Source organism: Aedes aegypti, chromosome 2 (assembly GCF_002204515.2).
Source record: "Aedes aegypti strain LVP_AGWG chromosome 2, AaegL5.0 Primary Assembly, whole genome shotgun sequence".
Classification (NCBI taxonomy): Eukaryota; Metazoa; Arthropoda; class Insecta; order Diptera; family Culicidae; genus Aedes; species Aedes aegypti.
Window position 1 is genome coordinate 331,547,259 of NC_035108.1, and position 24,426 is coordinate 331,571,684.

At 37.5% G+C, this 24,426-nt stretch overlaps 2 protein-coding genes across 2 annotated transcripts in view; one reads left to right on the forward strand and one right to left on the reverse strand.

The window, feature by feature from the left end:
- LOC5574681 (adenylate cyclase type 10) overlaps positions 1-24,426 on the forward strand; it is a 78,878-nt gene that overhangs the window by 32,474 nt on the left and 21,978 nt on the right. Inside the window, exons 4-8 of the mRNA XM_021845958.1 lie at positions 20,036-20,461; positions 20,525-20,731; positions 20,786-21,005; positions 21,063-21,494; positions 21,555-21,840. Coding sequence (XP_021701650.1) covers positions 20,036-20,461; positions 20,525-20,731; positions 20,786-21,005; positions 21,063-21,494; positions 21,555-21,840 — 1,571 coding nt within the window. The remainder of the gene's footprint in view (positions 1-20,035; positions 20,462-20,524; positions 20,732-20,785; positions 21,006-21,062; positions 21,495-21,554; positions 21,841-24,426) is intronic.
- LOC5574682 (juvenile hormone epoxide hydrolase 1) lies at positions 1,217-12,114 on the reverse strand. Its single transcript, XM_001661541.2, has 3 exons — positions 11,955-12,114; positions 2,003-2,763; positions 1,217-1,939 (listed from the first exon to the last, which is right to left on the reverse strand). The coding sequence occupies exons 2-3, from the start codon at positions 2,751-2,753 to the stop codon at positions 1,314-1,316; spliced, it is 1,377 nt and encodes a 458-aa protein (XP_001661591.1). The 5' UTR covers positions 2,754-2,763; positions 11,955-12,114; the 3' UTR covers positions 1,217-1,313.

Here is a 24,426-nt window from a genome sequence, read left to right on the forward strand (position 1 = left end):
GGAATTTCCGGTTGAACATTGAGGGTAATTTCCAGGAGAAATGTTTGATAAACTTTTGGAAGAACTTCTAGAAGAAATCCGTGGAACTTTCGGAAAAAAACTTCTACAGGAGCATCTAGAGGAACTTCTAGGTGAATTTTCGGTGAACTGCTACAGGAACGCCCAGAAATAGTTTCAAATGAACACCTACAGGAACTTTTGGAGGAAGTCGTACAGGAACATCCGGAAGAACTCGTGCGGGAACAGCAATAGTCCCTTTGGTCCCGAGGTCTTCAAAATACGAAAAACGTTTTTTTTTTCATATAAAAAAACAATTTTTGTAAAATTTTATATTTTCCTTGAAAAGTCAAAATCTTTAACTTTCATTTCGTCCAAGAAAATTTAAAATCGGTCAAAAGGTTCAAAAGTTATAATTTCCTAAAAAAAATATAAATTTTGCAAAGTTTCGGATAAGGAACAAAATAGCAAATTTTTACGGAATTCTGTGACCCACTAGATCGGTTTTTCATGGAATGGCTGAATATATTGTGTCCGGTAGAAATCAAGACCAACATTTATTTAAAACTAGTGGTCCCGGCAAACTTCGTCTTGCCATCAAGTAGGCTGTTAAAAAAAGCTGTGGATCATCCCATACAAAATGACAGTTCCGTGCACTCTCGTTTTTTCAACTTTCCCGGTGAATATCTTGGGATTTTTATACACACGTCGGAACCCTTGACGAACAAAACGGAGAAAGAATCGTTCAAATCCCTTGACCCGTTCGTAAGCCATTTCGTGACATACAAACACCATTCCATTTTTATTTATACAGATTATTATTTTCTCGGGCCCCGAGTGTCGCAGCTAACATATGAATAGTGCGCTGTGTTCATAAAAATCATAAGAATGCAGCGCCACACTAAAAAACTGATTTCAAAATGCGGCGAGTTGAGGCGCGTCGCGAGTCTCACTGGCGCAATCCGGTTTGGTGGCGGTGCGACAATATCTCCAACAATATTTTTTTACACGTGCTTAAAACATTCACAAAAAAAAACTGATACAGTCACAAGCGATAAGCGAAGCAAATAATTCTCAAATGAAATTTTGATGAACTATCCGAAAAACTAATCAATGAAACCCAATTACGCACAATTCACATGCTTTGGTGATATTACTAATTGGTGCGAAGGTTCTAGAATTTAAAACCTTATTAAAAAAAATAAAATAAACTGTCAAATTCTGTTTAAAATTTTTATTTTTTGATACAAAAAACCCTCTTTTAACAATCTAATACTATGTGTCTACCCCAAGCCATCGTTCCAAAGGACTTTGATTCACTTTTCAACCTTTTTGACAAACTCTACAAAGTCTTTGTACAGCACATCAGGTAACTGCATCGCAGCAAAGTGGCCTCCATCATCGAAGTGGTTGCTCTGGACCAAGTTAGTGAAGTGATCCTTCAGCGCCCAGTCGATCGTGTGCATCAATTCGTACTTAAATTTGGCGCAGGCCGTCGGTACTCGGATCGGAATGCGATCAATGGCCAGAGCAAACTCGCTGGCACTGAACGCTTCGTAGTAAATCCGCTGGGAAGTGGTGATCGAATCGGTCAAATAGTAGATCATGATGTTGTCCAGAAGGCTATCCAATGTGAAGTACTTTTCCAATCCACCATCGGCCAGTTGACGGTACGAAGGATTGGTCCAAGTGGAGAATTTCTCTATGATGTAAGCTGCAAGACCCACTGGATTACCGACGAGGGCCGTTCCAATCGTGTCCGGTTTGGTTGCCTGCAAGTGCATGTATCCGGATTCGACCAGAAGTTGCATGAATTTTGGTCCTGATGGATAGTAGTAATCGACGTATTTCTCTTCAATGAACATTGATGGACGGAAACTAGCGATGATCGATTTCAGGATTGCTTGCAACCCATTTGCGCCACACATGTTCATGTGAACACCTGTTGGATGAGAAAAATAAGGTTTATTTGGTTCAAATCAAAATAGGGGAACATCGATCTTACCCAAAACATTATCCTGATACAGAGTTGAGATCAAATTGGCAATCAGGGATCCCCAATCTCCTCCTTGCACGTAGAACTTCTTATGACCTACACGATCCATCAGATTTTTCATTATGACTGCGATTCTGGACGGGCTGAGTCCTTGCTTGGAAGCGCCCTCGGACCATCCATATCCGGGCAGACTTGGCACAACTACTTCAAATACAAAGTCCTTGTCGTCTGACTTGGTCGTCAGCTTTGGAATGACATCGTAGAACTCGCGAACTGAACCTGGCCATCCGTGCAACAGCAGCAGTGGAAGAACTTTTGTACCTGCTGGGACCTTAGGCTTGACATGGATGAAGTGGATGTTCAGACCTTGGATTTGGGTTTTAAAATGCGGGAACTTGTTCAGGAAGGCTTCTCTTTCAGTCCACTTGTTCAGGTAGCTGGTTTTCCAATATTTCAAAATGTCCTGCAGCCGATTGCTGTTGAAGCCATACTCGAATGCTGCTCCCTCCAGGGGTTTGACCAGTGTAGGGACATCGTTCAGCTTGGACCGCAGCTTTTCGATCACTTCTGGCGAGTAGGCCACTTTGAAGGGTTTGATGGAGACGTCTTCCTTGTACTGTCGGACATCGCCGGGACCCCAGTACTCGTTCGGATCCAAAGATGGCACCGGAAGCGGTCCGGTTGCGTCTTTGTACTGCTTGTAGCTGACAGCCAGTAGCAGTGTTGCTCCCACGAACAGTACCCGAGCGCAGAATCCCATGGTTTTGAAGCTGTGAGGATAATAAGAGACAGGTATTGAATATCTAACGGAATGGTTTGAAAGTTCTTATTCTTTTTCTTTTTCTTGGCATTACGTTCTCACTAGGACAGAGCCTGCTTCTCAGCTTAGTGTTCAATGAGCACTTTCATAGTTATTAAACTGAGAATTTTCTTTGCCTAAGTTACCATTTTCGCATTCGTATATCGTGTGGCAGGTACGATGATATTCTATGCCCAGGGAAGTCAAGGAAATTTCCGTTGCGAAAAGATCTTGGACCGACCGGGAATCGAACCCAGACACCTTCAACATGGCTTTGCTTTGTAGCCGCGAACTCTAATCACTCGGCTAAGGAAGGCTCCAAGCTTTGGAAGTTCTTAGGCGTAAAGTGATGAAAGCACTCCTAGACGAATTGATACCGAAACTCATGAAAGAATGTAGAAAGTCCATGAAAAAAAAATATCAATAGAATTACAGAAGCTGATTAATGGGATTGGGCGGAATTTTTGGCAAATTTGGTGGAAAATAAGAATACAAATTTCTGGAAAAATAATCTTGAAAAGATAAAAATCATAGCTGCCAAAATTTCTCGCATTGTTTGTCTGACACACTCAAGTTATTAATTGACAACATCCGATGAAAAATGACTTCAGGTTCCATTGAGCAATTTTTATGGTGTTTATGCCATAATTCATAGAGACTCATGCAAAATTTCCTGATGCAGTTTCTGCAAAGTTTCGGAAAGCAATTTCTGAAAGATATTGAGCGGTTCCATTTGAATTCGAATGTCGGTTTACTTTTGTATTTTTTTGATTTGGATGAAATTTTGCACATGCTTTCTTTATGCCCAAAAATGCCTTTTTGCATCATCGGCTCGCCATTTTGACTCTAGCCTTACTTTTGAGAAGGGCCTAAGAAAAAAATCCTTAATAATTTTCAAAAAATTATAACTTAGAAACGGTTTGTCCGATCAGTTTGGTGCCTTCCGCAAAGTTTTAGGTTATTTTTGGGACTATCTGGAAAAAATATACACTGTAAAAAAAATGTTGTAATTTTTTATATATCGAAAATAAAGCTTAAAAATCAATTTTCTCAAAAATCGTATTTTTGATTTTTTTTATTTTTTTATATGTTAAAGTAGACAAAAAATGAAGTCTTTTGCACAGTGGGTCAAGATGGATAAATCATGGACAAAAAAAATTTATGATTTTTTGAAAATAGGTGAATTTTTGAAAATGGTCATAATAAACTTTTCAAATGTTTCGGTAGCAATTAGCAAAATTTTCTCATATACCTTTTTTGTTGAAAATTTTGTGTACTTTCATAAAATCGGGTCGAAAAGCATTCAAAAAGTTTATTTAGACCATATTGAAAAATCAACCTTTTTTTAAAAAATCATAACTTTTTTGTCCATGATTCCTCCATCTTGATCCACTGTACAAAAGACTTCATTTTTTTGTCTACTTTAACATATAAAAAAAAAATCAAAAATACGATTTTTGTGAAAATTGATTTTTAAGCATTATTTTCGATATATAAAAAATTACAACATTTTTTTTACAGCGTATATTTTTTTCCAGATAGTCCCAACAATAACCTAAAACTTTGCGGAAGACTCCAAACTGATCGGACAAACCGTTTAATGACCGAAAATTGAAAATTATATCATAATTTTGTATTAAAATCGCTGTATCTTTAAAACGGTAAAAGTTAGCCTGATTTTTCCGTATACCTTTTTGTTGTAAATTTTGCGTACTTTCATAAAATTGAGTTTAAAAATATTTAAAAAGTTTATTATGACCATTTTCAAAAATTCACCTATTTTCAAAAAATCATAACTTTTTTGTCCATGATTTCTCCATCTTGACTCACTGTGCAAAAGACTTCATTTTTTGTCTACTTTAACATATAAAAAAATAAAAAAATCAAAAATACGATTTTTGAGAAAATTGATTTTTAAGCTTTATTTTCTATATATAAAAAATTACAACATTTTTTTACAGTGTATATTTTTTTCCAGATAGTCCCAACAATAACCTAAAACTTTGCGGAAGGCACCAAACTGATCGGACAAACCGTTTCTAAGTTATAATTTTTTGAAAATTATTAAGGATTTTTTTTTCTTAGGCCCTTCTCAAAAGTAAGGCTAGAGTCAAAATGGCGAGCCTATGATGCAAAAAGGCATTTTTGGGCATAAAGAAAGCATGTGCAAAATTTCATCCAAATCAAAAAATATAAAAATGAAATTTGGGAAAAAAGTCGTCATTTTCTGTGGAACCGCTCTATTCTGAAACAATTGCTTGCTTATTCTTGCGGAATTCTTTAAGATTTTATTTTGAAAAAAATCTGGTTCAATTAGGAATTTCTTTATGATTCTAAAACTGGTTTGCTTGTTCTTGTTTGTCTACACGTGCAAGTTTCTCAAGTTTATCGATTTGCAAAATTTTAGCTTTTTATCTGATCAAAAAGTCATCAAAATAATGAATTTCTCGCAATAAATTAGCTCTCTTGTACCAGTAGTCGTCGTCGAGTGTCAGTAGTGGATCAAGTGATTATTATTTATGCAGAGATTATCTTTAGGCATTTTTCATTATCATTTGGAATTGAATCCAAGCTTCGTGGCATTCACAATACGTTCAAACGCCTGACATCGCAAATCGACCACTAAGTCCACTAATATAAATATTGACTCAGTAGCTTTTAAAAAACTGAAGCGGTTTAAAGGTATCAAGAATAGGATTCATATCTCTTTATCTAAAGATAATCCCAAAGTAGTTTCGGTTGCAACTTCTTCAGAAATACCTGAGAAACTCCCTAAGAATTTTTTGAAAAATAACTCTGTATTGTTGAGCAAGTCTTGTAGGATTCTCTACTGGAATTAGGGGAAAAATGGATGTAAATATTATCAAACGATGTTCTGGATAGTATTCTGGTGGAATTCTCGAACAAAATATCTGAAGAAATGTGTGTAGTAATAACTGGAGATATTATTAGAATTATTACTAAAGCACTTCCGAGTGAAAACCTTGAATACAATATTTGAAGAATCCGTAGAAAATAGCCTAAAGAATAACTTGAAAAATCCTTGTAGGAATCTTCTACAGTGATATATCCTAAATCATACGCTGAAAAGTCCGTAGATAAATTTTAATAAGTATAAACTTCATGAGAAACCCTGAATAGTTCTGTAGAATTATTCGAATTCAACCCTCGCGTGATATTTGGGAATGAATCCCGGTTGAAATAACTTGAGTACTTACAGAACATCTGCACAGGAACTCCTGGAGTAATACTCATAGGGTTTCTTAAAGGTACTCTGGAAAACATTGCTTGGGAATCAAATGAAGAAATCGGTGGAAGAATTGTTGATTGAATCCCTAAGGCAATTTACGCAATAGCACACGTTAAAATTATTAGAGGTATCAGCGTTGAACTGCTGAAGGATATCCTGAAGAAAATTCTTGAAGAATTATTTTCAACATTCCTTTAAAAGCTGGATCAATTTCCGTACAATTCACTGAGCAACTTGCTAGAGCAATTTTTGGAGGAATTTTTAGAAGTGTCCCTGGTTGCGCTGATTTCTGGGGGAATCTCTGGAGTAAACACTGACAAAAAATCGTGAAGCACTGATTCGAGAAATCTGTCAAGGAATACCTTCAAAACCTGTGGAATAACTATTATTCGCTTATTATTCTTGTATTCTTTGGATTTTTTATAAAAACTTTTCCAAGAAATTGTTTTGGAGGTTGCTGAAGGATTCTTTAACGATCAAGGATCCGTCATCGTGATCATCGTCATCATCGAAACTTCAAGGGCATTTTTTCTGTTCAAAACTAAAAATTCTTCGATGAAAATGTATTCATTGTGATTCGGTTGAAGAATAGAACACAGTGAATACATTTTTGAACAATTTTGTTGGTTTTGAACGAAAAAAACTGCTTTTGAAAATTCCGAAATCAATGGCGGCTCCTGTCCCTTTAACGCAAAACCTATAAAAATCGTTCGAATAACTTCTCGGATATCTAATCTAATCTAATTCGATCTATCAGTTCAGTAGCCTTATTTTGATCGCGAGATTCAAACCAAAGTTGCACTGTTTCGAATATAAGTTAGCTCAGTAAAAAATAAATAGATGCCCTTCATAGTGTTACGTTTTTTACAAAAAAAAAAAAACAGTATAATTATATACACGCTGTGTTTTTATAAATAAAGATCATTTTAAAATTTGTCAAAGTTTTTGTTTTTGAGAATTTGAGAGAAGTGACTGAAGAGATCTCTTTTTGTTTTTAAGAATATACTTAAGAAACGTTCTTTTGAAAACAGGGACTTGCATTAAAATAATGATAAAATATCACCAGTAATCAAATAGCACTTCAATTCGCCCATGCGTGCTAATAATATATTATATATTGTTATAGAGCTGAAATACTCTATATAAACCGTACAACAGCCTTTGAGCCCAAAAAGCCGAATTAGCGGGCTTGTGACTTGGGAAATTGCGTAAGAATAGTTTATGATTAGAAATTTCCAAAGGTTCTCACAAAATCCGTCTAAATTTCAGAAGCTTTTTTCAAATGCACAATTATTTTCAGATTACCAGAAGTACGCTGGTCAGAATAACACTAAAAGTTATGAGAATGGATAACTCAAAGAGCTTTCAAGCCAAATCAGAGTTAATCCTCTGATATCTACCCAAATTTTTATTTCCATGCTTATGGTGAAACATCTCGGAATACAAATGGTCGTCACAATGGCCGCCTTATGCACCTACTCGCGTTTTTAGAGGCACTAAACTGAATATATAGTGAGCAAATCTTCCTTATCTATTTATTTTAAGCTTTCTTTTAGTGCACAAAGCCAACATAAAAATTGCACTGTTGTTGGATGCTTTCTTCGCGAGATTTGTGCCTTTGAGGTTCTAGTGCATGCTTAGAAGTTGATTCCAAACGTTTCTCCTTAATGTCATTTTTATTATTATTGAAATTTTTTAATTTTTATTTTTGATCGCTCCTTTATTTCTCCAAACTTTTTCTAGCTACCAATTATTAACAATAATAAAAAATTGAGCTTTCACGGTACTTTTGAAAATATGAATATTTCTTTCTTTCTGTAACTTATTTGGTTTTTCGTGTAGTTAACGGAATACTAGTAATTTTGAAATGAATTTAATATCACCAGGCTTTTTTCTTTGATAGGTTGATTTTGGGAAAATTTAACATATTCACATTTTTGTAATAAGGTATGGTATGATACGACCCCCTTAAGAAAAAACTGCTATATCGCCGTAGCAAATGTATCACTTCTATACTTGCTTTGTTATTTAGTTGGTTATGCTCTGCATACAACTTTCTTTTCCTGATCAAAAGTGTACAAGATTTTTTTTCTAAATGGTCCAAATCTTGACGTTTTAAAACATCCCGGGCAATATGCCCCTTCCGTAGAAAAAAGTTTCACTGCGTTGTAGAAATGTTTCCAAAGAGAATTCCACCACCTGCAAAGTTTTTGTAATAAGTACAATAGTAAGAAATGAGCTTCATTTGCGCTGATTTTAAACCGAAATCCTGAATTTCGTTATTTTTTGGAAATTCTATTGATTGTTTATATTTATCAAAGAACGTATGTAGGTATATGCGCAACATCAGTTTTTCGCGGATATTTAAGATTTGTTATCATATATACGTGTAGAAGAGGCCGCAATCTAGTAAAATTGAAGTGAGACATATTACTCTACACATTAAATACGATTCAGGTATTTGTTGATAACATAATTATTTTTTTTTATTTTTCCAAACATTTTTCAAGAATAAATAATGTAGAAGCACCGGTTTTGGCCATAGCATCGATTGTAGCCATGGTGGATTATATGCGGTTTCACACAGAAAATTAGTATGAAACGAATAACGAATAATAAGAAACCAATTTGATTGGTCAATTTAGGCACCGAAATTAAAAATGTGGCTGAAACTGTTTCTGATGGTCTTCATTAACTAACGCAATATTCAAGCGAAAATAAGGTTTATGCAAAAAAATCTGCGCCAAATGATCTACTTGCCCCACCATGGTGGGGTAACTGGATCACCTTTAAAAAAAATCTGTTCTCGAAACAAATGTAGTGTGATTATGTTTAATAAGAATGATATTACCCTCGCTCTTGTTATTAGTGCTACTAATGTTACATTTTAATACTTTAAAATTAAAAAGTATCTTTATTAAATCAAAATATTATAAAAAGTATGTATATATTAATTCATACTAATTTGAACAAAAAAAAACATTATAACTAGAAAAATTTGGATAAAATTCATCCATTTATACGCATAAGTTATACAGAAGTATTGTAGGATTATTCTTAAAGATATTTTGGAAAAACACTCTTGGTTTAAATATATTAGTTACATTTACTTTTGAATAACAAACTGAAATCCTTCTTTTTTATTTATGAGTATATGTGTATCATCTGTCTAGAACAATTTATATGGTCAAATTAGGTACGATACTATGCTTTCGATTGGAAAATAAGTATATTTTGCTCTTTTACAACTCAGCTTAGATAAACCACGAAAAGTGTCGTGTAAATTTTGAAATTATTATTCTTTTTATATTTTTTTTTATACAAGAAAGGTTAAAAAAAACTTTTAGGTGGATTAATTCATATTTTCTATGGTCAATTTGACAAATTCAAGCTGGGAATGGAACAAAATAAAGGAAAACAACATTTGCGGATATTAAAGCTTAATAAAATTCTCGTAAGCAGTCTGCCAATAAATGATAATAATTCTTGATCCACTTACCCCACCCCATTAAAAAGTAGGGGTAAGTGTACCATGTCCAATATATTTGTATTTATTTATAAAAATCACATATTTTTCATTGTGATTCATTAAATTAGAACTGAAATGCTCCATGTGTCGAAAAAAAATTAATAGAATTCGATTTTAGACAGAGATACAATGAATTTTTGATTGATGGAAAACAATTTTCAAATTAATTGCTTTTTGCAGCTAACAAGTTTGCTTGTGTTAGTGTACGTGTAGTACCAGTTTTGCAATAGTTTCAGTGTGGGCGTAAGAATATAACCTAAAACGAAGCAATGGTACGAAAACATTCAACATATTCAAGTATTTATGCTTTATATTGACAAATGATCCACTTACCCCACTGCTACACCTACCCCCACTGTACCTTATACAATACGGTAAACCCTCCATAACTCGGTATTCATGGAATCATCGAGTTAAAGAGGTATACACAAAACCTGGGGGATGCGAATTGAAAATCAACAAGCAGTCAGGCTGCTGTCAATCTTAAATTTTCATAAAAATGATCTGAGTGTGCCTAGAAATGTACGGTCATGATTTCGTCACGCTAAAAATGTTATATAATTTATATAACACAAAGACCACCAACTGTTAGGACAAGTTGTACTTGCTCTAAATTGTGCATGAGTATTTTATAACTTTTCGAAAATATGTTCCTAACTTACATACGGCTAGCAACTTTCTGATTTGGTATATTTATTGGGTTAATTGCCTACATCGAAATGTTGAAGATTTGTGTGAAGTATTTTAAGGGTGCACTTTCACTGTGGTTTCCTGTGAGACAACCAAACAGCAACGGTTAGCACTCGTGGAAAAGTTCGTGTTCAATTTGAACAACCTAAGTGTTCGAGTCCGCACCACTTAGCACAAAACCAGTGCTCATGTGATCCAAGACCAAGGGACCATCAAGGTAGCCATGGAAACCGACTTTTACTATGATTCTCTAATTCGATTTCGAGATACGAAATATCGAGTAAGGGAGAGTTGACTGTATACAAATGTTACACCACATCTTATCTGTCCATAACTGCATATTTGTCGCATTCGACATTTTTACGAATTCGAGTTAATACCGTGGATTAATGTGTTAATTCGATCAATTTACTGAAATCTGTGAGATTGATCTTGAACATTCGTAAAAATATCAAGTTATTTTGTCACATTGTTAATTGTAGTCGCATAACAGTCGCATTGAGATTATGGAACGCAGTATAAATTCAATTTCTATCAGAATTATTCACCTAATATGCAAAATTTCATCCTCAAATAAGCACTTTTGATTTATTGGTAATTTTTAGAAATATTAGTTTCTTCCCATACTGTTATAAAATTTACACTTCTACTGTTATACAGTCGACTCTCCACAACTCGATGTTCTATAACTCGATATATTCTATAACTCGATGGATTCTGCGGTCCCTTCAAATTCCCATACATCATGCTCTCCATAAGTCGATATTTCTATAACTCGATATTTCCACTAGTCGATGTCACGTGGGAGGAAAATTTCCCTCCATAACTCGATATCCATCTAAAAACGCCTTTTTATACAGGGAAACATGGACCATTTCCGGTTTGGCAGTGAATAAAGGATTTGCAAGATGTAATAAAAGTTAAAAAAAAAACATAAAAATAAAAAAAAACATATTTTTTAGTAAAAGAAGGGATTTTTCGAGTATTTTGAAATAAGTTCCCAAAGATATTTTTTCTAAATGCTATCAACAAAATTGTATTGTTTGCTTACAGAAGTGGTCATAAAAGTATTGGAAATAAAGAAATTTGAACCTTTGATTTTAGAATTTTTGGTATCGGTTTGTTCTACAACTCGATAATTCTATAAGTCGATGGTCCCTTGAATATCGAGTTATAGAAAGTCGACTGTATTTAGTCTATGCCTACTTTTGTCGAATGTTACATATATGCAGTTATGTCCTCTAACGTAACTTGTTGTATTTTTGGCAATAATCTTACGCATCTTTATATTAGAATAAATTTTAGACCAACTGCCAATATTTATCTGATTCGTTTGATCAATTCTCGTCTCACACAACGAGCAATCCGTTCCAAAATTTTGTAAACTCACCCTCATCACGTAATTATCCGGTTATGCATTGTGGTGCAACCGTAGATAGCAACCTATCTGTGTAGATAAAAAGTGTAACGAGCGTGAAAGCGACCTTTTCTTATCGGTAGCCGAAAATATTTACATATCCATCTGATACGATGTTTGATTGAATCTAATTATTTATAAAGAATGTTAGATGTTTCTAAACAAGTCAAACCAAAATGGAGGTAATTTGAGTAGCTATCACACTCTATGCGATATTATTTGATTGTATCCATTATCGTTTCGCACTGGTTTTATTCAAATGATCTCATCACTCACCTTTTGACTTCTGTATTTTTTTACTGAACGTTTAATTTCTGGATAAAAAAACTCCCCGTACTTTTGTATGGGAACTAGCCACCACTTTCGCCTTCTAAACGTGCTGTTGGACTGAGACTGGAATCGGTGTCACGCAGCTGCTAGTGACTATACCGGACTCTGTGATTGTTGTTAGGGTTGTTAGCTTGCCGGTATTTTTATTCCCCACAAATTTGTATTTGTATGGACCACGCTGCTCTCATACGATGATATGGCATGATGTTCGCGCCGTGTACAAACACGACAGCAAGCAACCGATTCCCGTATCTTATCACGATTTTGTTGGTATGTCCTGCGTCTATAGGTTGCTAGTTTGGTATTTGATCCCACTGGATCAATATAGCTTTATCTTCGTGCTTCAAGATGTTGTGTTAGGCATAGATTTTGTCTAGATGGTTGATAGAGTTTTCACTCACACCGAAAAGGGGAATGATTTTCTTGAATGGGGAGTACTGCCAATGACTGTTGTATTTGCATCTGTGGGGTCCACGCTTTACGGTTATGAAATCAAACCGATTAACTGTTGAATATTCGGTTGTGATTCTTGAACGATCACGAAAACGTAGGAATGTTTGAAGAGATGATATTCTGTTGATACCATGTGATTTTAGGCTTTGCAAAGTCACGTTACAATACACTCAAATAATCAAATAGAGGAGAATGTGATAGTTTGAACCATACCTTTCTTTAAATAAATTTTATCATTTATTCCCATTCAGCAAATTTTAGACACCTGTTACTTTGTTTATGATGTTTATGTTTTTTCTAGTAGGGTTAAGAAATGAAATATTGGTCTACATATATGTATTATTTTGTACAAAATGGATAAAGTAATATGTTAGATATGTTAGATATGTGAAAGCAATTGTCTTTTATTTATGTCTTCATTAGTATCACTTTAAACATTACATTTATTTTTTATATCTAGGTGTTCTGAGTTAGACAACACTAGATATATAACGCATTTATCGTGGCAATAGAAGATTGTAACGATTTTTTTTTAAGATTAATAATTTTATTCGACATTTTCCAATGTTTCAACTTTGGATATTCTATGTAACTTATTAGTACTATTCAAGGGGGAGGGAGCTTCAGAATCGTTTTCAAAATTTCATTTTGAATCCTCTGCAGGGATTTCTTCCTGGTATTACAACAGCTACTCCATATTTATTGGTACAGCATAAATACAACATGGCTGGCAAGAAAATTTGTTTGAATGCTTGTTCTTAAGACACAGTTTTGATTTTCTGTTAATAAGTGGATAAAGACATTTTATATATGTGTTACTTTGACTTCAATGCCCTCAGTGTGATTTTTGAAAGTTAAATTTTTATCTAGCATGACAATTAACTTCATCAGACCATTTTATTGGAACCTCTCTTGTTGAGAAAACATGTTCAAATAAAGAGCTTTTGGTTTATGTGGGAATATTATATGTTGAGTTTCGTAAGTACAGTCGTATCAATTATCAGAAGGCACGTTCCCCCAGTTGGGAGATTTGTGCCATCGCCATATTTAAGCCTATTTCATCATCAACCCGATGGTAGAGGAAAGGGAAGGGAAAGATGGGAGGAAATAGAAGAGGGAAGATCGCATAAGCGAAATGAGAGCATGTAGCTCCATACCACAATGGGTTCGAACAGCGTTCTAAAAAGGGCACTGCAAAACGCTTGAGCGTAAAGCGAGCCTATAGCTCATTTCAACAGCGGGTAAAGAATAACAGAATGTCTTGAAGATTCAGGCTTCTGAATCTGAACACTTAATAAGTGTTTACCAAGTAATTGGAATCGCATTTACGCAAAAACTTGACAGTTACATATCAGGTGATACGAAGTTCCATAATCGGAGTCACAACTATCACACACAAATGAGTCAGCACGCTGAATATTTGCCATGTGATAGTTGAGTCGGCAGTGGCCTGTCAACGCTCTGATCAAGAGACTGCAATTCTGCTTTGACAGATTTGTTAAATACTTCGCCACCCTTGGAGATGGCTCAGTAATGTACAATTTTGTTTGACGATACGACTCCGAACTAGGGTAGAAGTACCAATTATGGCTATAGCACCAATTATGGCAATAGTGGGAACAAAAAGAGATTTTTCTTTTTGATCCACTAGAATATAACGGCTAATATTCACAGGAATGATAAACCAATTTGTATTCGATGGTAACTAAACCTTGATGAGATCATTCGTGCAATAAGCTTCGAAATATGAACATTTGAAAATTTTGTCTCACACATATGTCACCTTTTCTTAGCAGTATGCTAAAGAACACCCGTTACGAAATGTATGTTTTCATCCGGAAAAACTGCTTCAGCCCATAAATGTATGTTGCCCAGTGAGAACAAATGAACATATTTAGCTGGTGAGCAATCAAATCCACTGTTTTAAGTTGGAAATCGTGTTATTTCCTCTATGTCGATAACTGGTACAAAGAGTGTATGAGAGCCCAATTATGGCGATACTCTGGAGGCGGTTTGTTTACATTTTTTGATCAGTGAAATAAAAAAAGTAAAGCTATTTTACGGGTGACTTCCACGACGGGACGGTTCGGTAAGGCATTATCTTCACGTTTTGTACTCAATTACTAAGATTTTTCGATCACACGTTCGAAAACGTTCGCAAGCGGAAGATGCTAATTTCATGGTTAAGAGGGGTTTTCAGCGACACTCAATTTTTGAATTTTCCCATCTTTTTTCGTTAAAATTAGGTGCTGGAAAGGTCATGTGAGTTCATTAATGCTGTTTTGTATAATAATTTGCATTTTCACTACAATTAGACTCCTTTTCGAAAATTAATTTGCTGCCATTTACCTATTCCAATAAATTGATTTAACATCTATTTAACATATTTTTTTAGAAAATTTTATGAGCAATCACTTCATTACATATTAGCGTTGCATTATCATTCGCTCTGGATGGCGTTTGAGTTCATTTCGTGCAAATATTCGATAGTCCACAATTGGTACACTTTTATGTCGAATGCTAGGAACACTATTGCCATTATTGGTACAAAGACAACGCTTTTTAAAATCAATTTTTAGAAGATTATAGTAAATTTAGTACTAAAACTGTTTAAATCGACAGATTCGCAAGGCTTTGAACAAGTAATTGACACCAACAAGTCATGCTTACGTTTTAGAAACGCGGTTAAAACTTGATTTTTATCCATCCTGTTGACATTTTGCATCCATAATTGGTACACCTACCCTATTCGAATATTGCTTGTGCTGAGTTGCCGCTTAAGAATTTATCTGAAGCTTCACCCAGGACTTCGAAATTTGAATAGCTGGAGGCCAATGAAGTCATGCGATGCTCCATCGCTAGCTAGCTCATCAGCCAATTCATTTCCAGTGATGGAAGCATGACCAGGTACCCATACAAGGTTTACAGAGTTGACTGAATTCAGTTCCTCGATTTGAGTTCGACATGCGATAACAAGCTTCGACCTTGAGTTGGCCGAATCAAGAGCTTTTATAGCAGCTTGACTATCTGAACAGAAGAATATGACTTTATCCATTACGCGCTGTTGAAGTGCTGATTGCCCTCCACACTAGACTGGCCCAGCTCAGTATGGGAGTAAAACAAAGTTGTATAATTCCACGGGGCACCCCCCAGGATTATGCCTTACGGTTAGAGAAAGACATCCTGAAAATTTCAGCTCATTTGGTCGTTCCATGAGCAAGCGCAATTGAATCGAAGTTAATATGGGATTTTCAGCTCAAACATATGGGAAACAGCACATCATCACCTGTTTGGGCCAGGAAAATTGTTGATCGCGTACAATTGCACCCAGAATGTCAAAAACACTACTTGATACCATAGTGAACAATATTGTAGAAGGTTGTATCATGATTTAAATTGAGAAAGTTGGTGTTTTAACTATCTGAAGAAGAATTGCTATACTGCTCAGTATTTCTTCTACATAGCTGGGTGGTGGCCACTAAGCGCATCATAGCCACCTATGACGCTGGGTGAGCTGCTACACATGTGATTGTACGGAAGTGCTGATCTAAGCCTAACTTTCAACAACTGGAAGGTTAATGAAAATGAGCTTAAATCCAGATACAACCTTCTGCAACTATGTTCATTAGGGTATCTACTAGTGAATTTTTCATACTGAGCTCAATTGAACGCGATCAATTAGTATACGGAACGAAACAGTGACATAGGGTCAATATTCAATATATTTGAAACGAATATTCCATACAAACTTCGAATTGAATGCGCCAGCTGGGGGAGCAACCAAATGAGTTGAAATTTTGAGAGAGCTTTTTTCTTACCCTAAGGCATATATCTAGGGGGTGCCCCGTTGAGTTTTGCAACTTTTTTGTTTAAGGGCCAGTCTACTCCACACATTAGAGCAAATATTTCCGCCTGAAAAATGTTGCAGTTTCTACCAAGTGAGTAAACTTATTCAGCCTTAGCTCACGAGAATATACACCTGCACCAGCTTTACATACAAGAAGGGAGCCATTAGTGTAACATACGATATTGTTTGATATACTTCTTTCCAAATAGCCAGACGTCCGCTCTTCCCGTGAAGGGAATTGTGTGGTAAATGTCCTGTAAGGAAAGTGACAAGCAATTGTGAGATTATTTGGAGCAAGGACCATTTTTCGAGCAGAGCGTTATGTCTAACACTTCTTCTCTAGTAGATACCATGAAGGTTGGGCGATTACCTATGTTAAATAATCCAAGATCTGTACTACTTAAGTATTCCATCAGACTGGAACCTCTCAAATTGATATCTGACCTGCCCCAGATGATGTGATGAGCATTCCCAAGCAACCAAAAGTACGGACAAAATAGCATGTTTGAGCTTAATCAGCAAATCGAAAAATCATGAAGAGCATTCTATACAGCCCACTTTTTAAGTACCTAATTAATCGAACTTGAGTTCACAATAAGTTCAGTCACGGGACTGTATAGAATACAATTCAGCTCATAAAGAAAAATAAATAAAATTAATCAAAACATTTTTCCACTACGCACTGTTATTCATTCAATTTATTTCTAATGAGACAGCATAGCTTTGGCTTGGCGAAAGTGTTTTTCGTTATAAGTTATATTTTTATATATTATCTATGGACAATTACTCCTTCTGAGATTCGAACCCAAGTCCTCTTCGTTGAAATCGGATACCATGCTGCTGCTCCATGTACGCGTTTTGGAATGGTATATAGTTTTACTTGATATGCTGATTTCGTATAGTTGTGTTTCTAAAAATAGAACTCGTGATCTTTGTGTTCTCTTGGAAAACAACCCCAGGACCAAATTTCTACTTAAAAGTTCAGATAAGCACAAGGGGAACTTATTGTGAACTTTCTTAGTTTGACGTTTCTTGATTTGTTTTGTTTGGCAGTGATTTTTTACTAAGGGAAGAATTAAGTGCTGTGATAAGCGTTTATAGGACAATATGTGGAAAACACTTATAAGAGGTGATTATTTGGCCAGTAGATGAAAGTTTGTCTGTTGGCACAGTGCAAGAATCAAATATATATTTGAGAAAACTGAAAATCGTCATCGTCAAGAACTCCGCAGTGCCTTCCAGTGAAGATGAGAGCTTTACGATGTACTTTGGTTTTATTCTATAAGATTGAGGAAGGTACGTGTGTTTAATATATTCATGTGTACAGGAGAATGAAAAACAAAACTTTCAAATCTTTGCCATTTCAAGTTTGCTGAAAGTAGCAAAAACTGAGTCCACAAGGTTACCTAGATCGAAGTTCCCTAGGGTTCTTGAACTAGCGCCACTTGGGCTGTACCATTTTGCTTGAGTCTGCAAAGATTGATTGTTGCTGTTCTTTTATGCTGAAGATTGATCTCAGCTAACCTAACCGTAGCTACTACCCAAACTAGGCAGGATTAAGCTTTTCGCAAACTTAGCACGAAAAAGATCAGCATCGAAAAAAACAGATCGGTGTCTATTGAAAGTCGCCAAAGGCGAAAAAGCACAGAATGCACTGTGTAAAACGCATAATGCAAAACCATATAGGTGATAATTAAATAGCAGCATATTCATAATCCCACCCTTATTTAGCCTCAGGCTAGAGACTGAAGAAGAGCAGCCGATTATCTCGGAGAAACACAAGGTCACCTGCACCATTGCTTGAGGGCGCCCAGGTACCTCACAGAGCTTTTTGTTTATGTGGAAATATTATAAGTTGAGTTTCAAAAGTACAGTCGAATCTCCAACGAATAAAATTTGTTAAACGTAAAAGTTGATGAGTGGTCCAATGTCCATGCCGGAATGCGAACTGTTCATTGGCAAAAATTGAATTTTCGTTTATGTGGACTATCATTCTGTTCAAAATGATCTTTTCAAAATGTTTGCTGGTGGAGAAAAGCAAGCTAGAAGCTTCTGCAGGATTTTTGTCCTGTTTTAAAATTGGTACAACCTTGGATTTTTTTCATTTGCCAGGAAAATATGCCAATTGCAAACATTTGTTGAATATATCAACCGAGAATGATAAGCTACTCTCTGGAAGTTTCTTGATAAGGATATAAAAAATTCCATCAATACCAGGGGCTTTCATTTTTTTGATTTTTTTAATAATAGTTCTCAGTTCTTCCAAATCAGTCTAAAATAAGGAATTTTTTGAAAACATTCTTTTGATTGAGAATGCTATCGCAATACTGAGTAACTGAGAGATTTTCAATTGGATTGAGTCCTAAATTAAAAATGTGCGCGCTTTCAAACTGCATAGCGATTTTTTGAGCTTATTCGCAATTAGTTAGTGATAATTTGTATTCTATTCCTCTGTTAATGCCGTAATTGGCTCCTGAGGTTTTATTTTAATTTTAGATTATTTTCAATAGAGCTTAGAGCCAAAGTCCAATTGAGAAATTGTATTTTCAAAATTTTTGTTTCTTTACTGAGTAAAACTGTTTAATTCATTTTTGTGGATCCTGCCAGGATCGTGAGTGTGTTGAAATTGCCTTTTCCTCATGTGTTTAAGGCGGATCCATGAGCGACGTTTTGTATTAAAGTCACCAATGACAAAAAAATTGACTTGTTGCGAGTCAATTTTCGCAAATCAGTTTGGAGCAAATTAACTTGCTGCCCAGAGCATTGAAAAGGCAAAAAGGCAGCTATGAAAGTATGTTTACCAAGCTGTGTTTCAACAGAAACACCTAAAGTTTCAAAAACTTTAGTTTCAAATGACGAAAACAGTTGATGTTTTATACGCCTATGAATGATGATTGCAACTCCCCCACAGGCCCCATCAAGTCGATCATTATGTTAAACAAAAAAGTTAGGATCTTTTTTAAGTTTGAATCCAGGTTTCAAATAGGTTTCAGTAATAACCGCTATATGCACGTTATTAGCTGTAAGAAAATTAAACAGCTCGTCCTCTACCATTCAAAGAACGAGCATTCAAATGCAAAATATTTGGACCCATTAGAGAAACGTGATACGATAACAGTTTTTGCAATTTTTGGATTCATTGCATACCTTCACACACAAATGTCTAAATGTGACATATAGACTCCAACAACATTCGCTTTTTAAGGTGAAGATGCATCGAAGCCAAACCTCGTATTTTCAAGAGCACAAATCTAGAGAACCTGCACTGTTAAAAATAATGAAGATTACATGTCATATAAACTTCACTTATGCGATGTGAACTTGACGTCATGTAAATTTAAGTCTTAAATCATGTAAAAATGTGTTATATGACATGTAACCACTCAGGATCCTGCTGGATTACATGACATATAATTGAAGTTTACATGACATATCATGTAAATATCCATGATAGTCCACGCTCCAATTATGTGCATTATATGTATCAGAAATTTACACGTTTCGTTCGAACTGTGTGACAACTGTTCGTGCTGAAAATCTAATCGATTGGTCACCGCCAGCGAGTGACCAGTGAGTAGCATTTTCAGCACAAACGGTTGTCTGGTTCTCTAGATTTGTGTTCTTGAAAATTCAAGGTTTGGCTTCGATGCATCTTCACGTTAACGGCCACACTGTAGGCTTCACATTCACGCTTATGTTTCCTTGAAATCAAATTTCTCGGCATTAGGGTTCACGGATCTCTCGGAGAAGTTCAACCAACCGGGTAAAGGAGGAGCTTCCAAACTATCCCAGGTGCTCAACGCATACCTTGGTGCCATGGTACAGGAGATCCTTTCGCACGGTGGGGACATCCTGAAGTTCTCCGGCGATGCCTTCCTGGTGTTGTTCAAGGAGACGTCATCGGTCTCGCTGCAGGACGCCACGCACCGTGCCATCGATACGGCCATCATCATCCAGCGATCGTTTGGTGCCTACAAAACCGAAGTGGGCGTCACGCTGCGAGTGAAGATAGCCATTTCGGCCGGGGAAGTTTACTTTTCGCTGATTGGGTCGGAAGGGTTTTCCCACTACGTGGTGATTGGGCAACCGGTGTGGAAAGTGAAGATTGCAGAAAAGGTAGCCGAACCCGGCGATATCATTGTGAATCATTTAGGTGAGTTGGGTTAGTGAGCGGTGAGTTTTACAGATTTAACAATTCTGGTTTACCGAACCACAGCATGGAACTACATACATCCGAATGAGTATATCTCCGAGCAATGTGATGATAAGGTGCATTTTAGAATTAAAGGGTTCACGAGTAACTGGCGATCGGCGCAGCGGTTGAACATCTTCGATCTGTTGCACGAAAACGAATTGGACGACGATGACGATTCGAGAATTGTGGCTGGTGAAGAAATGAAGCTAGACAGTGAAACTTTAGGGAGTAAGTATTTTAACCCAATGTCAAAAAACTGTTTCTAACTCAAGTTAACTTCAGTTCGTCCAAGTTTGAAACATGTTGCCACAAAAACTCTCACCACCTCTCTGAGAAGGTTCATGATTAAACCTATTCTAAATGCCATCGACACTCAAGAACCGTTGGAGTTCTTGACAGAAATGCGACAAATTGTGACCGTTTTTCTAAACATTGTATTGAAGACGAAAGACATGCTGGTGGTCATTGAAGAAATCAACTCAATATTTACTTCACTGTGCACGTGGGTGAGAATTTTTGAAAAATCGATTTCTGGTTTCCAATTTTTCACGTATTTCAGCCTCGTTGAAAGCTATGAAGGAACCGTCAACAAGGTATCTCTATTCGACAAGGATGTTATGTTCCTGATAATTTTCGGCTTACGAGGTTACAAGCACGATCTGGACAGTCAGATAGCCTTGCGGTGTGCGTCGGAAATCCGCGAGTTATATCGTAGCAATCCCAAGGTTTTGTCCGCATCGATTGGAGTCACGACGGGAACAACCTACTGCGGAGTGGTGGGACATTTCGTTCGTCGGGAGTACTCAGTTATTAGCGTTACGGTTAACAAGGCGGCCCGATTGATGATGGCCTATCCCAATAAGGTCACTTGCGATAAGGATACGTTCATGATGAGTAAGCTGGATCCGATGCATTTTTTGCTGCAGGAAGCAATTGAACTGAAAGGGCTGCAGAATGTGGGCACGATATACGAGTTCAAGGAAATCCTTGCGTAAGTTGTTGACAAGTTTCTAGAGCCTTTGCGTTTTGTGATAACTTTTGCATGTTCCAGCGAGAGGGAAATGGTCAAACCAAATGAATATGACTACCCGATAATAGGAAGAGATGAAATCTTGGAAGTTTTCCAAGAAATGCTGGACGATGGACTGTATCTCACTCAGAACATGAACTCAGATGACATAAGTAGAATCCAAGATTATACCAACCAAAGTTGTTTGCTGCTCAGGGGTGAAGCTCAGATGGGGAAGACGCGTCTTCTGAATGAGTTATTTCACATCTCGTTGAAGAACAAGAAAATTAGTTCGCTAAGATTGACGCTTTCGATGCGGGATCTTAAGGTATCTATCACGTTATCATTAGGCCATCGTTTCTTGGCACATTCAATGCCAGCTGGTGAGGTGAGGTATGAAAATTAGGCGCTAAATGGCTATGTTGATGAGGTATGAGGTACATGCCCAATTTAATAATACAACAATACAATAATGTGATGCTCAGCTTAGAATTTGAGATCTAAAAAATCTGAGAGCAGAATTATGTGATTTCAGTTCCAACAACATGAATTGCGGTTCTTAGGACAATGAGATCTGTTGAATTGGACATCTTAAAGTCGAAAGAGATGCAAGTTATGAAATAGAGCGTCGAGTCGACCATACTGAGGAGTCGTGGGATCGAATCCCATCCGAACATTTTTATTCTTTTTTTATGTATAGCATCTCAATTTGTTCAAATGAACACATGGGAATGGCCTCAAAGGTTTACGTATGAGTTTCAAACGTTAATTCACATATTCAGTAAAATATACCAATTATTTTTACTTACCCCATTTACCCACTTGCCCCGCGGTACCTTACACAACATATACCTGTAGTGGGGAAGTCTTAAGGCAAACATATTGCATGTAGCACATTATTGTAAATATGCGCAGACTTGCACACTAAGCTCCAGAAACCAGAAAGAGCTCAGTGCAGTTTGTGTGATGAGGTGGAATGGTGGATATATAAATCTTAGCGTTAACGCTGAAGGAGCGATCATTGTCAAATTCGATTAATGACAAATTCTAACCCTCGAAGGTTTGCATTGCGTGTAGTGGTACTATTGGGAAGATTAGAATAGAACTTTAGAATTAGAACTTTACAGTTAACGGAGTCCGAGCAGAAGAGGAGCGGTAACAATAGACGTCAAGAACGCGTTCGACAGTGCCAGTTGGGAGGGTATCGCCGTAGCCCTACACAGAATGTGATTTCCCGAATATCTGTGTAAAGTTCTGCAAAGTTACTTTCAGAACCGGGTACTGGTTTACGACACAAACAAGGGACAGATGTCTATTGAAAAACCGGTGGGAGTTCCACAGGGATCCATACTTGGCCCAACACTGTGGAATATGATGTATGATGGAGTGCTTAGCTTGACACTGCTGAATGGAGTCGAGTTCGTCGGGTTCGCAGATGATGTCGTTCTTGCGATAACTGGCGAGACAACGGAGGAGGTGGAGATGTTGACGGCGGAATCACTAGACACCATTGAATCGTGGATGACTGGAGTCAAGTTGCAGTTGGCTCATCACAAAACGGAGGTGGTGCTGGTCAGCAACTGCAAGGCGGTTCAGCAGCTCGTAATTAACGTCGGAGGACACGCAATCTTATCAAAGCGCTCTCTAAAGCACCTTGGATTAATGGTCGATGACAGGCTAAACTTCAACAGCTACGTAGACTATGCCTGCGAAAAGGCAGCGAAAGCAGCTAACACTGTAGCTAGGATCATGCCCAACATTGGAGGACCAAGAAGCAGTACGAGGCGTCTTCTAACGACCGTATCATCGTCCATACTGAGGTATGGAGTCCCGGCATGGGCTGCAGCGCTGGGAATCAAACGTAACCGAGAGAAGCTGGTAGATACGTTCCAGCTCATGGCTATACGGGTGGTGAGTGCCTACCGCACTATATCGTCGAAGGCAGTATGCGTTATCGCCGGAATGATCCCCGTCTGCATCGCTCTGGCTGAGGACATAGCATGCTACCACCAAAAGGACACAATGAATGTGAGGAATACCATCAGAATGGATACAATGGATAGGTGGCAGCAGGAGTGTAATAAGTCGGAGAAACAGGTGGACACACAGACTAATTCCTAACATGTCGGTGTGGACAACAAGAAAACAGTAGTATCGGCAATAAGTCGTCGGGGCGCCTTCAAATCGGAAGTCATCCTCCAACCGGAATTGCTGAACCGACCCTGGCACTTGGCCGCCCAACGTCAAGTCGGAGTAGGCTGAGTTCACCGCCGGGATCTAGCTGAGTAATTCGTGAAACAGTACCGGCAAATGGTTGTCTGGCGTCTGTGAACCCGAAGTTTCCCTTCCGGAGTCACAGGACCGACATCGGAATCTGCTCGACCAGCTTCGGAGTAGGCTAAGCCCACCGTCGGGGCTAGTTGAGTAGATCGCGTTGTTGCACCGACAAATGATCGTCACGGTGTGCCTGTGAACCGGAAGCTTCCCACCACCGGAATCGCCGGACCGACCGCCCGGATAGCATCGGTTCGGGAGATCTTCCGCTGCCGGGGAAATCTTCGCCGGTGTAGGATAGATCCACCGCAGGGGACTACTCTGAGTAGTACGTAGCGTATCACCGGCTTGAGTCGTCGGAGCGCCAGTGAACAGGGAAGCCATCCTCCAACCGGAATCGCTGGAACGAGTTCGGCACTCCACCGGCCAGTATCGAAGCATGAAGAAGCGCGTAGCCGGAGTAGGCTATCTCCACCGTCGGGGACAAGGCCGAGTGGCATCGATCGTCACAAACCAGTTTTGGGTCGTCGGAGCGGCAGTCATCTTCCAACGTAATCGCTGGACCGACCTCGGCATCCAACTGGTCAACCAGGAGAGCTCGAACTGCAGCAGGCTCGGAGAAGGAGTCGTCGTAGAGCAA

What these genes read in the sequence shown, in the direction of transcription:
- LOC5574682 (XM_001661541.2), bottom strand. Translation starts at nt 2,753, where the DNA reads ATGGGATTCTGCGCTCGGGTACTGTTCGTGGGAGCAACACTGCTACTG. An exon ending in GTATCAGGATAATGTTTTGG is followed by an intron (nt 1,940 to 2,002) that starts GTAAGATCGATG and finishes CTCATCCAACAG; the next exon opens with GTGTTCACATGAACATGTGT.